At 58.5% G+C, this 20,978-nt stretch overlaps 1 protein-coding gene across 4 annotated transcripts; it reads right to left on the bottom strand.

Annotated features, from left to right (window-relative positions):
* RARG (retinoic acid receptor gamma) lies at positions 16 to 20,633 on the bottom strand. 4 transcript variants are annotated; one of them, XM_018047689.1, is made up of 10 exons: positions 20,426 to 20,630; positions 19,605 to 19,671; positions 16,075 to 16,406; positions 4,876 to 5,024; positions 4,529 to 4,670; positions 3,706 to 3,866; positions 3,334 to 3,510; positions 2,752 to 2,956; positions 1,979 to 2,137; positions 18 to 1,309 (listed from the first exon to the last, which is right to left on the bottom strand). In XM_018047689.1, exons 3-10 carry the CDS (start codon positions 16,256 to 16,258, stop codon positions 1,110 to 1,112), a joined length of 1,377 nt encoding a protein of 458 aa, XP_017903178.1. In that variant the 5' UTR covers positions 16,259 to 16,406; positions 19,605 to 19,671; positions 20,426 to 20,630; the 3' UTR covers positions 18 to 1,109. The 4 variants fall into 4 exon arrangements, with proteins under 4 accessions (XP_017903181.1, XP_017903178.1, XP_017903179.1 ...); XM_018047690.1 differs by lacking the exon at positions 20,426 to 20,630 and adding an exon at positions 18,277 to 18,511 and having other exon boundaries at positions 19,605 to 19,651; XM_018047691.1 differs by lacking the exon at positions 19,605 to 19,671 and having other exon boundaries at positions 20,426 to 20,633.

Below are 20,978 nucleotides of genomic sequence, written 5' to 3'. Positions count from 1 at the left end.
CAGGGAGCCACATTACATGAGTTTCCATCACTTTATTTTGCAAAAATAGAAAACTCAGCAATATGCGATACAGCGGGGCGGGGGTGGGGGGTGGAGGAGAGATGTAAACAGAGGGGAGGGGACAGCACCCGGACCCCCCAGAGAAAAAGGGGAGCCAGTGGGAATCTTATTTGGCAGCTAAATACAAACTGGGGATTGGAGGAAGGGAGGGGTCACAGGGGCCCTGGGCTCCCCCTCCCAAGTCCCCTGGAGGAAGGGGTCAATTCCAGGGTGTAAACAAAAGCTAATAAATAAATAGAGGCTTCCTCTGGGTCAGGGCGGGATCAGCTAAGCAGTGCCCACCCCACCTCTCCCTGGGCCAAGCTGCTCTGGGGGATCAAGGGGGAAGGCACTAGGGGGAGAGGGATCCCCTGGCCCCTCTGTAGTGTAGGAGGGTCCCTGCCCCAAGGCTGAGATGAGGGGCAGGGGGGGCCCAAGGCACGTGACAGGGCTGGGGGAGGGGCTTGTAACGGAGGCCCCAGTGAAGAGGTGCGGAGCGATCCACATCTGTCCCTGTCACCCTCTGCACCCCCCAACAGAAATGCAGGGCCCGGGCTGCCCCACTCTGACCTGGCATGAGGATGGGGCACAGCGGGCAGGATGCACCTGGCAGGTGCCTCACGCAGCATTAGGCACCAAGGACAGGGGCAAGAGGGTGGGCTCAGCCCTCCCCCTACGGCCCCCTTTTGGTCTCTAGTGTTCCTGTTTGCTCCCAGAGGCCTAAGCACCCAGCAGAGGAAGGGGCTGTGGAATGAAGGGTCTTCCTCCTGCCCTGGGGAGCCTGGACCCTGGTGTCTGAGGGGCAGTGCTAAGATTTCAGAGTCCAAACCCAGGCTCACCCCTCTGCCCTCTCTCCTGGAGGGAACAGGGCAGGCCCCCAGGACTGGAGAGGGAGCCGGTTAGAGCAAGATGGGGATGAACACAGAGGCACCCCTGGAAACTTTGGCAAAAACAAGGAGCTCATTGGAAGGGGTGGGGAGAGGGCAGAGCAGGTCCTCCCCCAGCCACTGGCGGTGTCTGGGAGATGGTCAGTCTGCTGCCTGGAGCCCCAACCCCCAAGGCAGGGGAAGTCAGAGACCCTGGTCAGGATGGGGGCTGCGGGCCCCTCTGCCCTGGCCCCCAGGAACCTCATCCTCGCTGGAGGCCTTGGGGTGAGGGCCAGGCTGCGAGGAGTCGTCCTCAAACATTTCGGGGTTCTCCAGCATTTCTCGGATCAGGGGAGGCATCGGGCCTGGAATCTCCATCTTCAGGGTAATGGCCCTTTCTGCTCCTGCAGTGGAGGAACAAGGAGGTTCAGGGGGGCTAAGGTACAGCCCCTATGGCGGCCTCCCTAACTCTGCTTGACTGCCCTCTGGGGGCTCCCAGCACAGGCCTGTTACCTCTGTCTGCCTCTTTCTCACCCTCTTTCTACTGTAGAGCTCCTGGGGACCACTCCTCTGCCTGGAGACTCTGCCTGTCTTCTCTGCCAAGCCCACTGCCCATCCTTCCTTTCAGGCTGTCTCCTCCAAAATCACACAGTGCCCACCTTCCAGCCACACACCCTGGACCCCCTCTGTAAGCCCATGGCTTGCCAGCTGCTCTTAGGGCTGTTCTCAATAACATTTATCACTAGGACTAAGCCTCATTAAACACTGCCAGGCATCCAATCAACCTTCCTATGATGATGGAAACATCTCCTCCATCCAGGGCAGGAGGCACTGAACTTTATAACTCAGCACAGCTGTAAGCCTGTTGTGTGTTAACTTGTTTCATCCTCACAAACAGAAAAACAAGGTTCAAAAAGGAAAGGTACTTTGCACCAAGTGTTCCCACCAGCATGTAGCAGAGCGAGGATGCCAGTGCGGGCTGCCTGATTCTAACCCACTCTGCTCCTGTCTCTGCCTGATCTGGGAGACCGGCAGCTCCGAGAAGACAGAGGGGAGGCTTGCTCCCGACTAACCCTTGGTGCTGATGCCCCGGAGGTCAGTGATCTTCATGAGCATCCTGGGGAACATGTAGGGCTGACTGGGCCGCCGGCGCCGGGCATAGAGCCTCAGGGCTTCGAGCAGCGGTTCCTGCAGCTTGTCCACTTTCTCAGGCTCCTCCAGGTCCATGCGGTCTTTGGGGATACGCACAGGTGAGTGAGAGAGATGTGGAAGACAGTGATGAATGGCTGATCCCAAGGAGCCCTGCCCTATGGCCCTCCAGGCCCCAAACCTGACCATGAGCCCCCATTCAGACCATCTCCCCTGCTCCAATCCCTATACCATCCCTCTCTGGCAAGAGGCTTTCTCTGGTAAATCACTCCTGCCCAGGGCTTCCCTGGTGGTTCAGTCGATAAAAGAATCTGCCCGCAATGCAGGAGACCTGGCGGGAGACTTGGAAAGATCCCTTGGAGGAGGGCATGGCAACCCACTCCAGCATTCTTGCCTGGAGAATCCCTATGCACAGAGGAGCCTGACAGGCTATGGTCCATCGGGTCGCAAAGAGTCGGACACGACTGAGTGACTAAGCACAGACCTCTATGTCAACACTAGTACCAGGGGTCTCCTCAGCTCCCTGCCCCCTGTCCCGGCTCTCCCCGTCTTCTCTTTTCTTGTTCCAGGCTGCTGGGCAGTCTGTAACTGGAGCTGAGGAGTCCGGGGTGGGACCAAGGTCTCCAGCCAGGCTGGAGATCAGGTGTGGGGTGCGGTGGGAAAGTAATCTGAGTCAGCGCCAGGGGGCGCCCCGCACCTCCGCAGATGAGGCAGATGGCGCTGAGCAGGCCTGTCTCTGTGTCGTCCATCTCCAGTGGCAGGAGCTGCCCAGCGAAGGCAAAGACGAGGTCTGTGAGGGGCCCGAAGCCGGCATTGTGCATCTGAGTCCGGTTCAGGGTCAGCCCATCGGAGAAGGTCATAGTGTCCTGCTCTGGGGTGTACCTTGTGCAGATCCGCAGCATCTGGAGGTGGGGGGAGGGTTAGTGCTGTCTCTGGGAAGGAGCGCACAGGTGGGAGGGAAAAGAGCATGAGGTGCAGGTAAAAAGCGAGGCAGTTAGGAACTAAAGGAGGGCCGCCTAAAGCAGAAGGAAGGCAGACAGATGGAGGGTCCGAAGTCGGGGGAAGAGACGAGAAGTCAGAAGGTAGGGCATGCAGAAGTCTAGGATCAGATCTCAGGGGCAGAGATTAAGACAAGAAAGAGTTTAGGTTTCGAGGATATCTGGTGGAGTCCCAGACTGGAGCGGGGAACAGAGATAACGAAATCTCTGTGTGGACCAACTCCATGGTCTCGTCTGAGGGTCAGGCTCTGATGGAAGACAGGGCCCAGGGTTTAACTCACCAGGATGTCCAGGCAGGCAGCCTTGAGCAGAGTGATCTGGTCAGCAATGCTGAGACCGGTGAAGCCAGGTAACCGCTTGGCAAACTCCACGATCTTGATGATGCACTTGGTGGCCAGCTCACTGAACTTGTCCCACAGCCCCAGATCCAGCTGCACCCGGTGGTCTGCACTGGAGTTCTGCAGCAACAGCAGGTTAGAAAGCAAACGAAGGCTCGTCTGGGGGGCTGTCTTCGTTTTGCCAAGACCCCTGGCTCTCCCTCTGCATCCAGATGCCTGAGTTGTCAGCACCAGACCACGGCCTCCAACACCACCCCCACCCAGTCACCAAAGTCAGCGGTCCCTGCCCTCACCATGGCCCTGCCCACTCCTCACCGTGGTGTACTTGCCCAGCTGGCAGAGCGAGGGGAAGGTCTCCTGATGGGCCTTGCTGACCTTGGTGATGAGCTCTTCTAACTGGGGGCTCAGCTCATAGCTGTCAAGCGACCCTTCTTCCTTTACCTCTTTCTTCTTCTTGTTGCGATCATTCCGTACGGCTTGGGGGTAGAGGCAGATCCGAGAGGGTCAGGACCCTCAGAATCTCCCTCCCGTATCCCCTCTCACGCTAACTCAATACACTGGAGATCATCCATTCCCTGGGACCCTAGGGCAGGGCCTCGGGTTCTGTCTCCTACACTAGCTCCCATTCCCAGGCTGGCTCTCCCCAGCCCCACCCAGGGCCTGCAGCCCCTACTCCCTCCCCAGGCCATTCGGCTCCATCCTGCCCTTCCTGTCACCCTGCAGGAGCTGGGGAGGGGGGGCAGGATATGCAGGCGGCAGGATATCCACTTATAGCCTTGGCAGCACAATGGTGCAGGGGAGGGGGGGCACCCCAGATCCACCTCAGGCTCAGGGCTGGGAGCAGGGGAGGGGACTGGCAAGCCCCCCAACTTGCCCATGAAATAAGGAATGTGCAATGGTAACCCCCAATCCCTCATTCAGAGGAAGGGTTAAGCTCTGAGAAGAGGGAATGGAAAGGGGTGGGGTCTCCTGGGTGAATGGAACTAATCAAATAGGACTGGCCCGGGAGGAGGCAGCACTCCAGGGCGGCTGGAGGCTGATCGCAGAGGTCAGGAAAGTGGGGGCGGCCAGTGGGAAGAGGGTGGCAGCCACAGTCTAGGATAGGAGTGCTCCTGCCCAGGCAGGCCTAAGGGCCTACCTTCCTTGGACATGCCAACTTCAAAGCATTTCTGTAGCCGGCAGTACTGGCAACGATTCCGGGTCACCTTGTTGATGATACAGTTTTTGTCGCGGTGACATGTGTACACCATGTTCTTCTGGATGCTGCGACGGAAGAAGCCCTGGGGTTGGGGGTTAGGGGGCAGGGTCAGTGAAGCAGGATGCTGGGAGTATCAGCCTCTCTCAGGCCTTGCAGGAGGTCCCAGGCTCAACCCCGTCTGTGCAAAGCAGCATCCCTCCCACCCCAGAGAGACACCCACCCACACAGTCTCTGATCTCACCCAGTCAACTCTGGATGCCCAACACCCACATCCCCCCCATACACACCTTGCAGCCTTCACAAGAGCTGACCCCATAGTGGTAGCCAGAGGACTTGTCATTGCACACGAAGCACGGCTTGTAGACCCGGGGAGGCGGCGGGGGTGAGGGCGAGCTTGGCACCATCTCCTCTGAGCTAGTGCTCTGCGTCTCCACCGCTGGGGAGAAGCAGTGATATGAGGGTCAGGGGAGAAGCCCCACCTCAGATCTCTAGGCATCCTCATCAGATACACACCCCACATTCCCACTTCTTCCTCTGGCTCAGCAATGACACCATTGCCACCACACTGATTTTAAGTCCCAACAACCCATATACTGCCCCAGAGTAAACACTTTCAGAAACCCTCAAATGACTACTATTACCTCCCAACCTGGCCATCTCCCCCTATAATAATGTCCTATACAACTGCTCAATTCTCCAAATTCTGGGTCCAAGCCATCCTGGAAGTTAAATTCTCTGGGCCTCAGTTTGCCCAGCTACAAAGTGGGTGTGTAAAGGGGTATTGGCCTGTGGTTCTGAACTCTCTAGTCACTCCTTCTCACATTGGGTCCCTGTCAGTAGACGCCCTCCTACCCTTCTCCTGCTCAAGAGGCCACACATCTGGGGGTGAAGAGGCAATTCCAGGTCACCTGTGGCTATCATCTGGCTTAATCACCTGCTAGGAGACTCAGAAGGTAGAAGAGAACCTCATCCTCTCTCAAGCAGTACAGGGTAGACAGTCCTGGATCTTCCCCCCACCCTCAATGTGCGTGTGCGTGTGCAGTCTCTGCACCCCCATGGACTGTAGCATGCCAGGCTCCTCTGTCCATGGAATTTTCCAGGCAAGAATACTGAATGGGGTTTTCATTTCCTTCTCCAGTCCCCCCTCAAACCATCCCCCAAATAACCACCAATGTCCTTTTCCCTAGAAACCACTGAGACAATGAAGCAAATGGGACGCAGGGACTGGGAAAGTAGGTTAGGGCACATGCAAAAGCCATATTTTACACCTGAAGAAATGGAGGCCTATGGAGGGATGGGGCCGGCCCAGTGCCACACTGCCAGTTATGGGGGAGGGGAGGGCATGCGGGGAGCAAGCAGCTGCGGGGAGCCGAAGATCTCAGGTCTAGATCTAATTGGCCAGGCCAGGAGTGAGAGAAGTTAGGAAAGGGAGACAGCTATTTGCTCAGATTCTCAGGTCTAGAAGTTGTTGGGGGTGTAGCAAACCAGAAGTCAGGTGACAGTGGGTTGTAACCAGGGTTGATAGGGGAGGGGAGTACCTCTGGTCCCTCTCTGAGCTATGTCTTCACTCCTAAACCTCCCCTGCAAAAGCCACACAGTGCTCAAAAAAGATCTCAGCCCATGCCACGCGAAGAGTTTGTGGGGAGGACACCCTCTTTTTAGGAGGCTGCTGAGTAAACCTCTTTTGAGTGTGTGGTTGGTCTTCAGAGGGTGGAAAAAAAAGAAATCTATAAATTATTCAATCTGTAGGACCAGTTGCCCAAACCTGGAAGGCCTAAGTTAATGCAAGAAAACCCTAAAATCTAACGAGTGTCCCTTGCTTGCACCCACCTCATAAACACCTTCTTCCTTCTAACCTGCTGTAGCCCATCTGGTCAGAAGTCCATCCAGGCTGCCAGAAGGACAGAAAGGACTGGGATGCCAGGATGCTGGGGTTCCGGATTAGCTCCACCCTCCCCACCCCCCAACACACACAGACACTCAATTAGCATAAGAATCCAGCTAGAGTGAGATTCCCCAATGAAAAAAGAGAGCGAGGAGTAGAGGATAGGAGGGTGCCTGAAGTCTATTCAGGACCAGGCGGGAGATGGAGGCGGGGGCTGGTGCTGGGAGATGGGGGGTGGGCTGGGATGCCTTTCTTTCAGGATGGCCCTGGTGTCTGAGGGCACATGTGCTGCCCACAGGCCAGTGCGTGGGGTGGTGCTTACCCGCACTGACGCCCTCCCTGCCCGCAGAGCGCTGCCTCATTTCCTCTCTTGCGAAAGGGCCTGGGTGCGGTCAGACTGGCATGGGCCCGTGCCAGCCAATCATGAGAGTGGGGGTGGCAGGGAGACAGGCCAGGGGCAGCTTTTCTGGTACTCAGGATACTGTGGTCCCTTCTCGGTACCCCTCTGACACACCCTCACCCTTGAACCCTAAAGTGCAGCGCAGTGGCTCTGGTCAACCGGGAGCGAAGGGCACAGGAAGGCTCTGTTCAGATTCCTTTCTCAGCCCTGGGCAGAGACCCCACCATGACGATGCCTGGCCGGGCTAAGCAGGGGCCCCTGCTGCGGAGGAGGGGGGTGGGCTCTGGGTTTTTCTCCTTTTAAAGCCCAAATTGCTGAAATTGAGGAAATTCCTGGCCAGGCTGAGCGGAGCTTCAAACAAACTCTTTATAACCGGCTGTAAACACTCCCAGCTGCGAGGCCCAGGGCTGAGAAGCCCGGACTCACAATCTGACGACACACACCTCCTTGGAGACACTCTCACACATCAACAACACACAGGGCATAAAAGCAGGCACATTCCCAACCAGCTCCTATACCCCAGAGGGGACCTTGGCACAGAACACCCAGGTAGGCACAGAGGCACATGCACTCCAGCCACACTGCGGAGGGGGATGCACAACACCCAGCATCCGCTTCCCAGCTGCAAGCAAGAAGCTCTGCCACCAGACAGACACCCGTGGCCTGCCAACGCAGCACCAGAATACTGGAGCTGCCAAGCACTCGCAGACTCACCAAAGGACTTCTTTCCTTCCCTGGTCTAGACACACAGGTCTAAACTACTTTCCCTGAAAGTGTGTGGAGTAGGCCCGAACTCCCCCACCCAAGGCCCTAGAAGCCACAAACTGACTTGCCAGCCAAGTCCCATGGGCTTCTCTGGGCCTGAAAAAAACCAGGTCCTTGCCGGGTCCCTGCAAAAACCCTTCCTGGGAGATTCTTTCCATCTCAGTATATTGCCCAACATACTCCAAATCCCCATCCTATCCGACCATGAGCGGAAAGCTAAGAATTCACAAGGATTTGGTTTGGTGCAAGGCACTAGTTCATGTTTTCTCCGCCCTTTAAATGCTACACTTTTCTTCTTTCTTGCCCCACCCCACAGTTCGGTCTCCTATTTGCCACCTCCCTCTTCCAGTCTCCCAGTTGTTAAATCTGAGCGGCTCTGCCCTGCAACCAACAGACCCAAAAAAAAAAAAAAAAGCGATCTCGTAAACAGCGCTGCCGTGTGCCAAGGAGCGAGGCGCGTTGGCGGGGGCTCAGTGACCCCGCGCGCACACTCCCCGAGCGCCCGCCGCCCGCCCCTTCCCAGAGTGCCCCCCAGACCCGCATCCCCGGGCTGGAGCGCCGTCCCAGCCCCGGGGAACTTCGGGGGTGTTCCAGGCTCCCCTCCCAGCTCCTCCCCACTCCCCCCCACCCCCGCCAGGCACTTCGGCCCGGGCTTCAAAGCCGCCTCTCATCTGGACTTCATTTTTACTGCCTCTCAGTCCCCGGCTTTTTATTACCGCTCTGGAAAGGGGTTCCAGGGCCCCAGGCCTGGCATCTCCCATTTCACAGAGGGAAAGATGTGTATTTGGGGACCCAGGAGTCCTGCTTCCCCGGCCGCTGCTACCTCCAGGCCCCTCCTCACCATACACAAACTTTGCTTGAAACTTTTCCCTTCCTACTGAAGTTGTGGGCTGGAGCCATAGGAAAAAGTGCACACAACCCTATACACATTTCCTAACATTTCTTTTCTCAGTGGGGGAGGGGGGCGCCAGAACCCAATCTGGCCCCTTCCACCCCGCACACAGCACACCCAGAGGATGCACGCTCCAACACAGCCCTTTCCAAAACCGCCCCCGCAGCCACGCAAGGCACACGCCCTCCCGGCCTCACGCCACAAACAATTCCACACGGGGCCATTCGGACCTGCCAACGCAGGCGGAGGGTGATGCTGCGTGGAGAGACCCCTGCACCCACACTCGCACTGCCTAAGCTAGGCGCTGCACACTCCAGGAATGCCCACGCTTCGCAAACAATATATATATTTTTACACTCGCGACTTCCCACATGGACTTTACAAACGCCACCCACGGTCCTGGGTGCCATTGCCCTCCGGGTCCACGAACCTGCCGACCCAAACTACCAACGCACCTCGGCCTCTCCCTATCTCCGGGAACCCTGGAGGGGCATCAACCACAGGTCCTAGCTATATACCCACCATCGAAACCACACACACACTCCAAACACTACTGCCCACACCCAAAGGAGTAGCTGAGGCCCCCACTTTTAAAGGGCCAGTACTTCTCTTTGCTACACACCCGACCCTCACATGGAAACGGTCGGAATGCCCGCTTGCACCCCAGGTCCAACTTTTACACATGTAGAGCGAGAGCCGCTGCCTGTCCTGCACCCCACACCCCACCCCCAGGCTCGGGTACCTACACTGCAGACTGGCGGGTTGCGGCCAGGCAAAAGACTCGAGTCCGGCGAAACAGGAGCTGCCGGCGGCTCTGCGCAGCAAGCCAGCCCCGGGTCCGCCTGCCCCGTACAGCCGTCGCGGACCCGGGGCAAATGTTTCCATGCAGTCGTACATCGCGACCCGGCTTGGAGGGAAGCTGGGTGCTGGGAACACCGAGAACCCGCGGCCGATTCCCCCTCCTCCCCCGGCGGCGCCCCGCTCCTGGAGGGGGGGAGGGGGAGGGCTAGCGTAGGGCGCCGGGCTGCATGGGGGGTAAGGGGTGGGCGGGGAAGAGGGGGATCCCCAGCAGGGGAAAGGGACTGGGCGGGGCGCAGAGCCGGGGCTGCCGCTCCAGCCGCGGTCTAGCTCACTCTGGGCGCCTCGGCAGCTAGCACTAGGGGGACCTTTTGTAAAAGCGAAGCCCAGAGGGGTGGTGGGTGGGGCTTAGAGAGCTAAGGGGGCCGGGCACCAAGATGAGCAGAGCTGGGAGTGGAACGCACACACATACACACACACACACACACTTGCACCGCCGCGCGCTTGCTTGCTTAAGACACACATCCGTGCATGCATTTATCTTGGCAGGTACCACGCATTTGCAAATATGCACTAGTGCACATGCATGTCTGCACGCGCATAAAATCAGAGGTGTACACACACGTTTTTGCATACACACCTGGCTCGGGAGAATGCTTGCAAGGATTCTCTCTACAGCCGGGAGGCTTTGCAAGCTTTTGCACTCAGGCGCGTGCCCCGACCGGGGATGGGGGAAGGAGTGGAGGAACCAAGCACACGCATTTCCTTTCGAGTTGCCCCCTCCCCCCAACAGTCCTTTTTTTTACACAAGTCTGTACAGGCAGGGGTTTCACGGAGGGCTGGGGAGAGGGGAACATGGAGGTCCCCTGAGCGCGGCAGTTCTCCGGAGCCCAGGGACCTGCACTACCTCCACCCCCTCATTCCCAGGCCTGGCTCCTCCCTCTCCCTCCGCGCGCGCGCCGCAGGGCCGAACAGTACATTCCTGCGGCTGGGCGCGCGCGGCCTGCTCCTTCCTTCCCGTCCTCCCCCCACCCCGGTCCGAGGGCCGGAGCGCGCTCCCGCCGTGAACTCTCCGGGAACCCCCCTCGGGGCGGGTGGCCGGGCGCGCTCACCTCCCCCTGACCCGGCCCCGCCCCACCCCGCCCAGGCCTCAGCCAGCGCCGCCGCGGAGTCCCCCGCCCTCCTGCGCAGCCGGAGTCTACCCCTCCTAGCCCGAGCGGTCCTCCCTCCGCCGCGGCCCGGGTCGCCTCCCTCCGAGTCCCCCAAGGCCCGTCCCGGGGCTGACGTTCCCGGAGCGCCTCCACTGCCTCTCCCAGCGGCCCTTCCTCGAAACTGACATCACTTGTAGGGCGCAAGGCTGCTCCCACCGTGCCGACTGCGTTCAGACCACACTGCCCTCCTGAGTGCCAACTCCCCTCCCCCAGAGTGCCAATGCCCCCAAGTGCCCAGTGCCCCTCTCAGCAATAACTGCGGGTCTGGTCGGTAGCTGTTCTCAAAGCCATTCGATACCCCCACCAATGGCAAACTGCCCCTTCTCCCCTTTGGTGCCACATGTAGTGCCCTTCGGATCTCCGAGGGCCGCCCCACTCCTTCCTCGCGGGCCCCTTCCGGGCACTGAGCGCCCTCGCCCGGCGGAGAAGAGGGTGAGGGGGCGGGGGTTTGGCCACGTCAAGAGTTTGCCCTCGCCGGGCCGGGCCGACTCGGGGACCCTGGCCCCGGGACAGCGCCAGCGGCGGCGACTCCCGGAAACCGCCCCCTCCTCCGCGCCCCGCCCGCCGCCCAGCCGCCCGGCGGGCCGGCCCAGCCGGCTCTGTCAGCGCCGCTCACACGGGGAGCGCCGGGGGAACAGGAGCGGCGCCCGGCCCGGCCCATTCCCCCGCCCGGTGGCGGTGGCTGGGCCAGGGCGGGGCGCGCTTTTCTAAGAATCTGTTGTACCGGGTGGGGGGCACACTGGGGTGCCGCTGGAGTGGGGCGCCAGTTTGGAAGAATAAAGAGCAGGAAGGGGTGCCAGAGTAGGCGAGGGAAGGGAAGACAGGCGCGGAGGAGGGGCCGGGGTGGCTGCCGGGGACTGAAGGGGGCTGGGCTGGGAAGGAGGGCCTGGTTGGCGGATGGGGGAGTCTGGGGTGGCAGGGCCGACTGGGGGGCTGGAAGCAGGGATGAAGAGGGAATGTATTGGTCTTTTCCAATTCAGCCTGCCTAAGCTCCCAGTTCTTGCCCTCAACCCCAAATACGCCATCTCTGGATGCAGCCATTCCCCACGAAGAGAAAAAAGGGGTGACAGATTTCTGATTCAGAACCTGGCCAGTGGCAAAAACATCAATTAAGTGCAAAATAAGGAGTACCCCCAAAATAAGGGGGGGAAGCCCTGATTAGTCAACTCCAGGCTGCCAGTCTCCCCCACCCCACCCCACCCTTCCCCCTCAGAAATCTGAAAGGTCCCAATTAAGTCAGGCCTGCCTGGTTGGTAATTAGAACCAGAAGTGGCCAGGCCACAGGGAGGGGGGTTGGGAGTGGGGCATAGGAGGTGTGGGGGGAGGGCTCGGAGAAGTCATGAGTCCTCAATAGCCCCCCTTTCTATTCACCAGATGCACCCCACTCCTCATCACCCCATCTGTGTGTGTTTCCCAAGCATTGCAGGGAGAGGGGTCCTTAGAAGGGACTAGGCAATGCGGTGTCAGGCCCACCCTAACCCCCAACCCCAACCCCCCATTCTAGACAGCCTCAGCCTTGAGGAGAAGGTAAAAGGATGGGGGAATCTAGTGCCCCCTCTTTTCCCCAAAGTCCCCCCAGCCCTTATTGCAGCAATTAGACCCATTAGCCTTCTAGCATTTCATGGGAACCAGATGTTCTCCACCAGCCTGGTGGGAGTATAAGGGGGGGCTGCTGCCTGACTCACCCCCTTCCCTATGATCCCTGCCACCAAAGCGCACCCCTCCCAGCTGGAGCCCCACAAAGCATGGTCCCAGAGGCAAGGAAGAGTGTACCCCGTCCCCCACTAATGAAGCCATTCACACTGAGCCTGGCATGGTCACCCCTCAGAGCCTCGACCACCATGGAAAGGATGCATTTGGCCATCAAGGGGCTGTGGGGGGGCAGGGAGAGCTAGTTCCTTCTCTGCATCTCTCCTTTGCTCCCCTCCTGCCACCTTCTGGAAGGGGCTTGAGGATAACTGGCTCTGAATTCCTCATGCTAAATTCTCCTTTTCTTCCAAAACCTTCCCCCAAAAAACTGAAGAGGGGGCATTTCAAAGCAGAGAAGGCCCCACCCTAAGGATAAGTCCTAATTTAGGACTCCCACCTGAAGGGCAGTGAATGGGAGGGGTCTCCGGAGGTGGGGGCAGCAGTGGAGCTGAGGGATAGGGAGGTGTGAATAGGACCGGGGCCCAAAGCAGGGCGGTGAGGAACGCTGGGCAGGATGGGGGCTGGGACCGGGTAGGGGGCCAGGAGAGGGGGGTGCAGCCTGGGCCCCAGCGGCGGCGGCTCGCCCAGCTCCCCCCGCCAGAGAGGTTTCCTGTTGCAATCAAAGCCCCGTTTGTGTCGGCCTGGAGCTGGAGCTCGAGCCTGAGCAGGAGAGACCAGGAGGGGAGGGGAAGGAGGCAGTGGCTGGGGTTTTTTCCTGGAGGAGGCCTCGCTGCCGCCTGCTCACCACCAGGCCCGCCCGCTTAACAAGGCCCCTGGCCTCTCCCGGAGTCTGGGTTCTCTCTGTGTCTGTGCCTTCCAGCCTGTATATTTCCCTCTCATCTTGTTTACGTCTCTGAGTCTCTCTTTTTCAGTTTCTTTTAAGTAGAACTCATTTTCTTCCTGTGCCAGCCTGTCTTCAGTTTCTCCATGTCACTTGGTATGGTGCAGCCTGGGCTCCGTGACCCAGAGACACTGTCACCAAGTTCAGAGGACAAGCAAGTCTAGGTCGTCAGGACACTAGCTATCTTCTAAAGAGGGGGAGGTGGGCAGGGCAGGTCTTCCCTTCCCTTCCATCACACTCTGTTCCCTGCAGTCTTGATAAAACAAACATAGACCACACCAGTGGTCATAACACTGAGATGCACAGGGACACAGACACCAGGGTTTCATGTGTATGAGTGAGCAAGCACACCCAAACCTTCGCGCATGTGTACACACACACCCCCCTCCAGTTTTCCACACTTGCAGGCCTGTGCTTGCCTTGGCAGCACGTGTTCCCTTCTCCTGCCCTCCTCCAACAGGCGGTTCTGAGATGCCTTACCCACTCAGGCCCCCGCGGCACCCCAAGAGATGAAACAAGACTGCCCTTCTCAACATTAGTGTCTCCAAGGTGCTGGGGACCCAGTGGTGGGATCCAGGAGCCAGCCCTGGGGCGAAGTTCCAGAATCCTTCACAGACCACCTTCCCTCCCGCAGACCAGCAGCAGAGGCTGAGGAAAGAGAGCCAGCCACCAAGTGAGCATGGCTTTGACTTAGGCCTCCAGTCCCCTTCCATTAGATGGCCCAGTCACAAAGGGAAGGGAAGGGAGATTACACTTTCCCCCTTCAGCCACTGCTGCCCCGCTGTGGGAGGTCTCTCAGACTCTCCCAGCTGCCTCCCTTTCCTCCACCACTAGGTGCTGCAGCCCCACTCCCAGGTAGCTGTCTGGACCCAGGCCTTTCCCTCCTCCCCTCCCCACCGCCACCTCTCTGCCCAGGCCTGTCCCCCGCTGCCAGCCGCACCCTCCCCAGCTACCAGCCCAGGTTCTGGCTCCTCCCTTGGATTTCTTCTTTCAGCCCCCCTCCTTCAGGGCAGCTTTTGGGGATAGAGCTTAGTCTGACCCTTTCCCCTGCCTTGACCTCACTTTGAACCCTGACCTTGCTCTCCACGTGTCCAGGGCACAGGGACACATGGAGAACTTCCTGGGGGCTGGCTCCTGGCTCTCCACACTCTCCCTGACACCATTCTCTCTCCTCAGCCTTCTACCCCTACTCTGTTAGTTGCCTCGGGAAACTTGGGAAAATCAAGCCCCAAGGGACTAAGCTGTGCTGCTCTTTGCAAGAAGGGCATTCATGTGGGAGGGTGGTTCCCTCCCACCTCCAAGACCCTGGGACAGATTCATGGGGTGCAAATGAGGTAGGGGAAGCCCAGCTGAGGTTTACAAAAAGGGGGGCTTTGTGCTCCCTCCTTCACCTGCATGCCACCCAAATAACCCCTGCTGGACTACAGACAGGCCACCAGCAGGCCTCACCAAACCCCAGACACACCGTCAGCAGCCCATGAAATACCACCTCACTCCTCACACTGACTCTTTGTTGCAACCCTGGAATTCTGTGTGTGAGCAGCGTCTCAGGGCCACACTGTGCATACAACTGCATATAGCCTTACACACACACACATACACACACACACATGCCTTCTCTAGGTGAGCTTGCTCTTTCCAGCAGAGCTGCCAGCCCCAGTCCTGTCTAATCACCCCTTCAGACACACACACACACACACACACACACACACACACACACACGCACACCCTCCAAGTGCCAGCTCCTGAACACAGGCCCCTTCTCTCCACCTCTCTCTCTCTGAGCTTGTGGAGCTATAAGGGATGTATCTTTATCTTTTTGTCTTTTCTTCTCCCTCTCTGTTTCTCTCTCTGGAGCTGCCCCTCTGTCTATCACCTCCCCTCCTTTCCAGGTAGGACCTTCTCTGCACCGGCTCCCACGCTGACCCTCTATCCAACGGAGGCCAGTATCCTAGCCCTCCAGCTCCTGGGCATCCATGCCTGAAATGACCCTGGTGAGGAGGATCCACTCCCAAGAGGAAGGAGAGGGGACCCAGAGGGAAGAAGAGAGGCCTCAGCTTGCTGCTGTCAGCTTCACCCAAAGAGGGCAGGCCTGAGGGACAAGCAGGGATCTGCACAGCATGTGGGCACCGGGCCAGACCAGAGAGAGAGAGAGAGAGAGAGAGAGAGAGAGAGAGAGAGAGAGAGAGAGGAGTCCACAGCCCACATGGCTGGTGGAGAGGATGCTGCTGGGACGCCCCTCCATTTCCCCGGATTACTTATGAGACAAGAGCTACCTTCCTTGTGGCTATTTCCACCCTTCCCAGAAGCAAGGGGCTTCCCAGGTGGCTCTGCTGGTAAAGAAAATCCGCCTGCAATGTGGGAGACCCGGGTTCAATCCCTGGGTTGGGAAGATCCCTGGGAGAAGGGAATGGCTACCCACTCCAGTATTCTGGCCTGGAGAATTCCATGGGGTCACAAAGAGTTGGACACGGACACTGAGCGACTTTCACTTAACCAGAAGCAAGAGGGAAGTTGCCTGACCCCAGACATCCCTGGGTACCTGGCACTAGATTCTGTTCCTCTTTTTTGCAGCCTCCTACTAATTCAGGACAATTTCACCTCTTGATCCAAGAGTCAGCAGATTGTCCTCCCAGGCTCCTCCACTTCACAGCCTGGCTCCCCACACCCCGCTACTGCAGGCAGGCAGCAGCCTCAGATTTCCCCAGACCCACCCTTGGCTGCCCATACAAAGCGGTTCTCCCTGCTAGTTGACTCGCTCAGGAGGCAATTTCAGAGTCCCAAATTTTAGGCATGCCACTTTCCCATCCTAGGTGTACAGAAGGACTCTCATTCGCAAAGATGTTCATTTGCTCCATATCCAAACCCCCTCATGGCTACTCCTTTAGATCAAAGCCCTAAGCCTGCCTGCCTTCCTAACGGGGACAGCAGTTCTCTCTCTCATCCACCCACCAATGCCCTCCTGTTTCCACTTGCCCTCATCCCCCACGATCCCTGAGACTCACACAGAGAGGCCATCTCCTTGGGGAGGTCAGGCTGGCCCAAGCCCCGGAAGCTAGGGCTCAGCATCTCGAAAGGTGGAGACCCTCTGAGTGCCCCTGGGAAGGCGAAGGGGAAGCCAGCCCCTGGGTAGCCAGAGCCAGGCCCCAGGGCACCAGGCACAAAGAGTCGCTCCTTATTGGTGGCCATGGCCGCTGCAGTGTGGGAGGCTGAGTCCCCTGGGGTCTGCTGTGGGCGGGGGACTTCTTCAGCCACAGCCCCCGCCCATGCCCACTGCCCTGGCCTGGGAGGCTCCGTGCCCGCCCTGCCTGGCCTGCTCACTGGGTCTCCAAGTGTCCTAAGGAGAAAGAAAGGAAAAGGAAGGATGAGAGAATGATCACTTTGAGGCTCCAAGCCCCATGACCCTCACCCAGCTAGTCTTTTCTCTCCTAGCTGCCACAGTTTGTACTGCTCAGGGCCCTCTGTACACAGTGGGGGACACAGGGTGGTAGCTGATGCAGGCTCAGAGAAACTAGCCTCGAAAGGGTAAACTAAGTTTACAAGGTGAATGATAGCCTCTGGACTCACAGCAGAAAGGACTCCTAAGCTAGACCACTGAACACCATCATGGGCTGAACTCTTGATTTAACACTCACATCAATCCTGCGAAGTAGGAATTATGATTCCTATTTCACAGATGAGAAAACTGAGGTTAAGGGACTGATTAAAGGTCACATGGCTGTAAATGGTAGAGCCAAGATTCAAACTCTACCACTCTGGAGAAAGTGACCATATATGTTTTAACACTTTTATCAAAAAATGTTACACCTCTCTGAAACACAGATCCTGAAGCCAGACTATCTGAAATGATCCCTACCACTTCTGAACTGCAGGACCTCTGATGTATTAGCGTTACTTAATCTCTCTGGGCCTCAGTTTCCTTCTTTGCCGACTGTGAATAATAAGGCCCATTTCATAAGGTTATTACGAGGATTAAATAATTTACCATATGTAAAGTGTCTAGAATAACATAGGACACATACTAAATGCTTTGTGTATCTCGTGTTCTTTTTCCTTGTCCCTTCTCTTTCACCATACCTCCTTTAATTTGCCCTCCTCTCTTTCCATCTTTCCTCGGTGCTCCCTCTCCAAGTTTTCCCTTCTAGTCTGTCTCTGTCTCCAATTATGCCTCACTTCCTAACCTCTCTTCACATCCACAGAGGTTGATGGAAGCCCAGCTCTGTGCCAGGCATGATGCTAGGAAGCTCCTCTCTCTGTCCTCAGTTTACTTTGATTTTCCATCTCTTCCCTCTCTTCTCTGAGCCCTCTGCATATAGCAAGCCCTCTCTACATCCCCCCTTCCTCTAATATAGCCTGGCCCCTGAGCCCAGGGAAGGGCGAGGGGGATGGGGGGAAAGAGGAAGTGAGAATCCTAGGTTAGGCAGGTGGTTCCTCTCCTGATGCTCTGATAAGGGGAAGGTTGTAGGCTTTCCTAGGAGCGCCAGAACCGCCCACCTGTCTCGGGAGTTAGGGACTGGGAAAGGAGAGTCATCTCAGCCTAGGTGCCTCCTCTACCAGCCAGAACCATGATGGACTAGATGAAGAAGGTCAGAGAGCGAGGACGGAAGAGGGCGAAACACAGAGTCCTCAGGGTAGGCAGGCCCAGAGGTAGATAATGGGTATTTTACATCTCTTTCCGTCAGTCTTTGCTTCTAAGATCAATATCTTTCCATCTTTGTACCTCTGATTTTTCATTTTTCCCCCTCTCTTTTTTATCTCTCATCTGCCTTGGCTTTCAAGTTCCTGAAGGTAAATTGTTATGGCAGTTACAGGAACTCAGACCCCAAGCCACCAGCCATCACTCAGTCCCAATGCATAAAGCAGCCGCTGCCCCTCACTTGCCACCACTCAGATCCCCAGCACCCTGACTCTTCAACCCAGTGTCTCCCTAAGTCCTAAAACCCTGAGCTCTGAGCCCCCAGGGTACATCTCCTTCACCTTACCCTATTCCCTGCAGTCCTCTTCCCAGGTTAAGCCAAGGTAGAGCCAGGAGTCCAGGCCCCTGAGGCCCCTGGGCCACAGCTTAACAGGCTGGGCCACATTCCAGGTGGATTAACCCCTCCAATGCCAAGGGTGAGAAGCTACTAGAGGTCCCCCCATCTTCCCCAGACTGGCTTAGGCTGATCACTTGGCTGTGTGGTCCAGCACTCTCTGTCTTTGCTTCTCACCTGTGGGTGGGAAACAGAACTGAGGGCAGAGCAGGAGGGCTTTGAGGGTCCCAGAGAAGGATGCTCAGGCTCCTAGTCCTTGCGGGGGAGTGAAGCTGTGAGCGAGTGAAGGACAGCCCAGCTCTCCCAGGAACTTCCTCTTATTTTGCCTCAGAGAAGGAACTTGAGAGTTGAGTGAAGAGAGGAAGGGGAAAGAGATTCATCCCAGTTCTGACCCTTGGTTTCTCTGCCTTGCCTGGGAAGAGAAGGGGAGGGTCCTAAGTCTTCAGGAGAGGAAGGGACCAAGGACTTGAGGACAGTGGCACACAGTGTAAAAGGGAACCCTAAAGTAGGGACCCAGAGGCCACGGTGCTTCAGGGGGACCTGCGGAGGGAGAACGGACTTCTTTCCTCCCAAGATGCCACCTCAGGTGGAGAGGGCTGATCAGGCGAGAGCGGGCCCTTACAAAGCTGCTTCTCTTCAAGTTGAGGTGGAGGTGAGGGGAGGGCATGGATGAAGGGGGCTGCCGGATGGAGGCGGGGGTGTCTCTCTGCTGGCTTGCCCGCTCCAGAGCCTGGAACAAAGCTGCTCTTGTCGGTGGCTCTCCACCCGCTGCCCCCCTCCCCTCTGTATAAACACGACCACCTTTTTCCATGACCCCATCCCCAGCCTGGGCGGAGGACCCAGGCATCCTCTGCTCTGGCCTGGGCCCCCAGCCTGCTCCCCAGGAGGCAACGGCAGGCTGGGTTTCCCTGGCCTCCTGCCACCCTCGGGGGAGTCCAGACCCTTGAGTCTCCACCTCCCATCCCTGTGTGTGCCCTCCCTCTACCTCACTGGCCCCAGGGAGGGGCAGTACCCAGGAGGCAGGCAGGCAATGCCAGTGGAATGTGTGTGGGCATCGGAGGGCATGGGTAGGGTGGGGCAGAGGGGGGAACTGGAGGTGCCAGTTGGGTGGCTTTCTGAGCCAGGGGTGGGGGTGTGCCGGGATGGGGGTGTGTGCCCTGTGCTGCCTACTAGGCTCCAAGCCACAGCATGTGTGTGCATATGTGTGTGTGAGAGTGTGTGTCTATTTGGGATACCCAAGCTCCAGGACCCCTCCCACACTGCCTCCTGCCCCCTCCCCTGTCCTCTCTTTTCTCGCCTCAAGGAAATGAGACACCACCTGTGGTCCTCAACCCTAAGTCAGCATCTGAGCAGTGATGGTAAGGGTACAAACCTCAGACTTTGGGACTGGTACCATCACCTGCCCTAGATGTGGGCCCTGAAGGAACACCACCATTTCAGCTTCTTGCCCCACAGACCCCTCCTCAGGCTACCTGCCCCCCTCCCCGACCCCAGCATCCTCTTACCCTCTGGCCACCTGCAGAGACTCCCTCCTACAGACTGGGTCAGGTCGAGGGAACTGGGCTGTAAGAGCTGGAAACGGAGGCAGCGCCAGTAAGGCCCTGGGACTGGAGCTCCTGGGTCCCTTCCCCGGTCTCCCTGCTTTGCCCTTGTTCCATTCAGGCTCCCCTCAGGAATACTCCGGAGGAGCCCCCCACCTCGGCTGGAGGGAGCCAGGACTCATACCCAGGTGGCAGCCCTGAGAGAGGGACTCCGGCACTGCGGCTCACATCCACTGCCATCGGCTATACAGACCCCTATCCTATCCACTTGTCTCTCCAAACTTCCGGACTCAAAGGGACAGAATCATTTGCCTCTGGCTCTTCTGATGTCCAAGTGGTGCCATTCCACTAGGGAAGAAGGAACTTGGATCAGCGTGGACCAAAAATCCTGCCCTCAGATTCCCCAGGGGAAGCCTGAGGGGAGGCGGATGGTGGACTTTCCCCGCAGGAGGGGACCCTATCTCCCCTCACACTCTGGGCACAAAAATAAGGATAGAAGCCCGCTGGCTGGAGCCTCTTCTCCCAAAGCTCTCCCAAAATACTCACCACAACGAAGGGTGAATACAGCCCGGCCCAGCCCAGCCTGCCTTCCCCAATCCCTTCCCACCTCAGGGCTGACCCCCAAGTCGGGGCCAGGAAGCCCCTCTCCACCCCTGCGGACAGCCAGACCCGCGCGGGGAGGAACCGAGCCGGCGTGGCTCCCGGCGCCCCCGCCCCCAGCCCACCTCGCCCGAGGAGGACCCGGGCGTCCGCGGCGGCGGAGCCTGCTTCCCCGCCTGACTCACCTGGAGGGGGCGGGAGGGGGAAGGGAGGCCGCCGAGCCCCGAGGTCCCGGCGTCGGGCGGTCGCGGGGATGGAGCGTCGCAGTGGCAGGGGCTCGCGGTGATGGGGGGTTCTGGGGGGGCACGGACTCTAGGCTGGGACCGTCCCGGGGCCTCTTGGAGCCCGCCCGCCCACGTGACCGCCCCAAAATATCCGACACATTTTCTCCCAAACCGCACACTGACTCTGCAGGCGGGGACACGGAAAATATTTTCTTTCTTTTTCTCCCTCCCCACCCCCCCACCTCCCTCCCAGCCCGGCTCCCTCCTCCCCCTCCCGCCCTCGCTCCTCCCTACCCTGCCGCCTGCCCCTGCCCGGCTCCCTCCTCGGTGCCCTGGGGCTGGGGGGCGGGGGACTGGGCGGGGCGGCCCGGGACGCCTGGGTCTCTGCCCCTCCCATTTGCTGGGCTTCCGTGGCTCCGTCCCCGGGAGGCCGGGCAAGGCTGGCAGAAGAGGTCAGTGTCCTGGGCCCATGATGCCACCCTTTCTCTCTGGCACTTTCCCCCTTCCTGCCATT

The sequence above is a fragment of the Capra hircus genome, chromosome 5 (genome assembly GCF_001704415.2).
Source record: "Capra hircus breed San Clemente chromosome 5, ASM170441v1, whole genome shotgun sequence".
In the NCBI taxonomy this organism is placed as follows: domain Eukaryota; kingdom Metazoa; phylum Chordata; class Mammalia; order Artiodactyla; family Bovidae; genus Capra; species Capra hircus.
The sequence above is the reverse complement of the archived record's forward strand: the minus strand, read 5'-3'. Positions and strand labels throughout refer to the sequence as shown.

Coding starts and splice junctions, on each gene's coding strand:
- RARG (XM_018047691.1), bottom strand. CDS start 16,258: ATGGCCACCAATAAGGAGCGACTCTTTGTGCCTGGTGCCCTGGGGCCT. Junction 4,671..4,875: donor GCTCTTGTGAAGGCTGCAAG/GTGTGTATGGGG, acceptor CCCCAACCCCAG/GGCTTCTTCCGTCGCAGCAT. Junction 1,310..1,978: donor CCGGGGCATCAGCACCAAGG/GTTAGTCGGGAG, acceptor CCTCCACTGCAG/GAGCAGAAAGGGCCATTACC.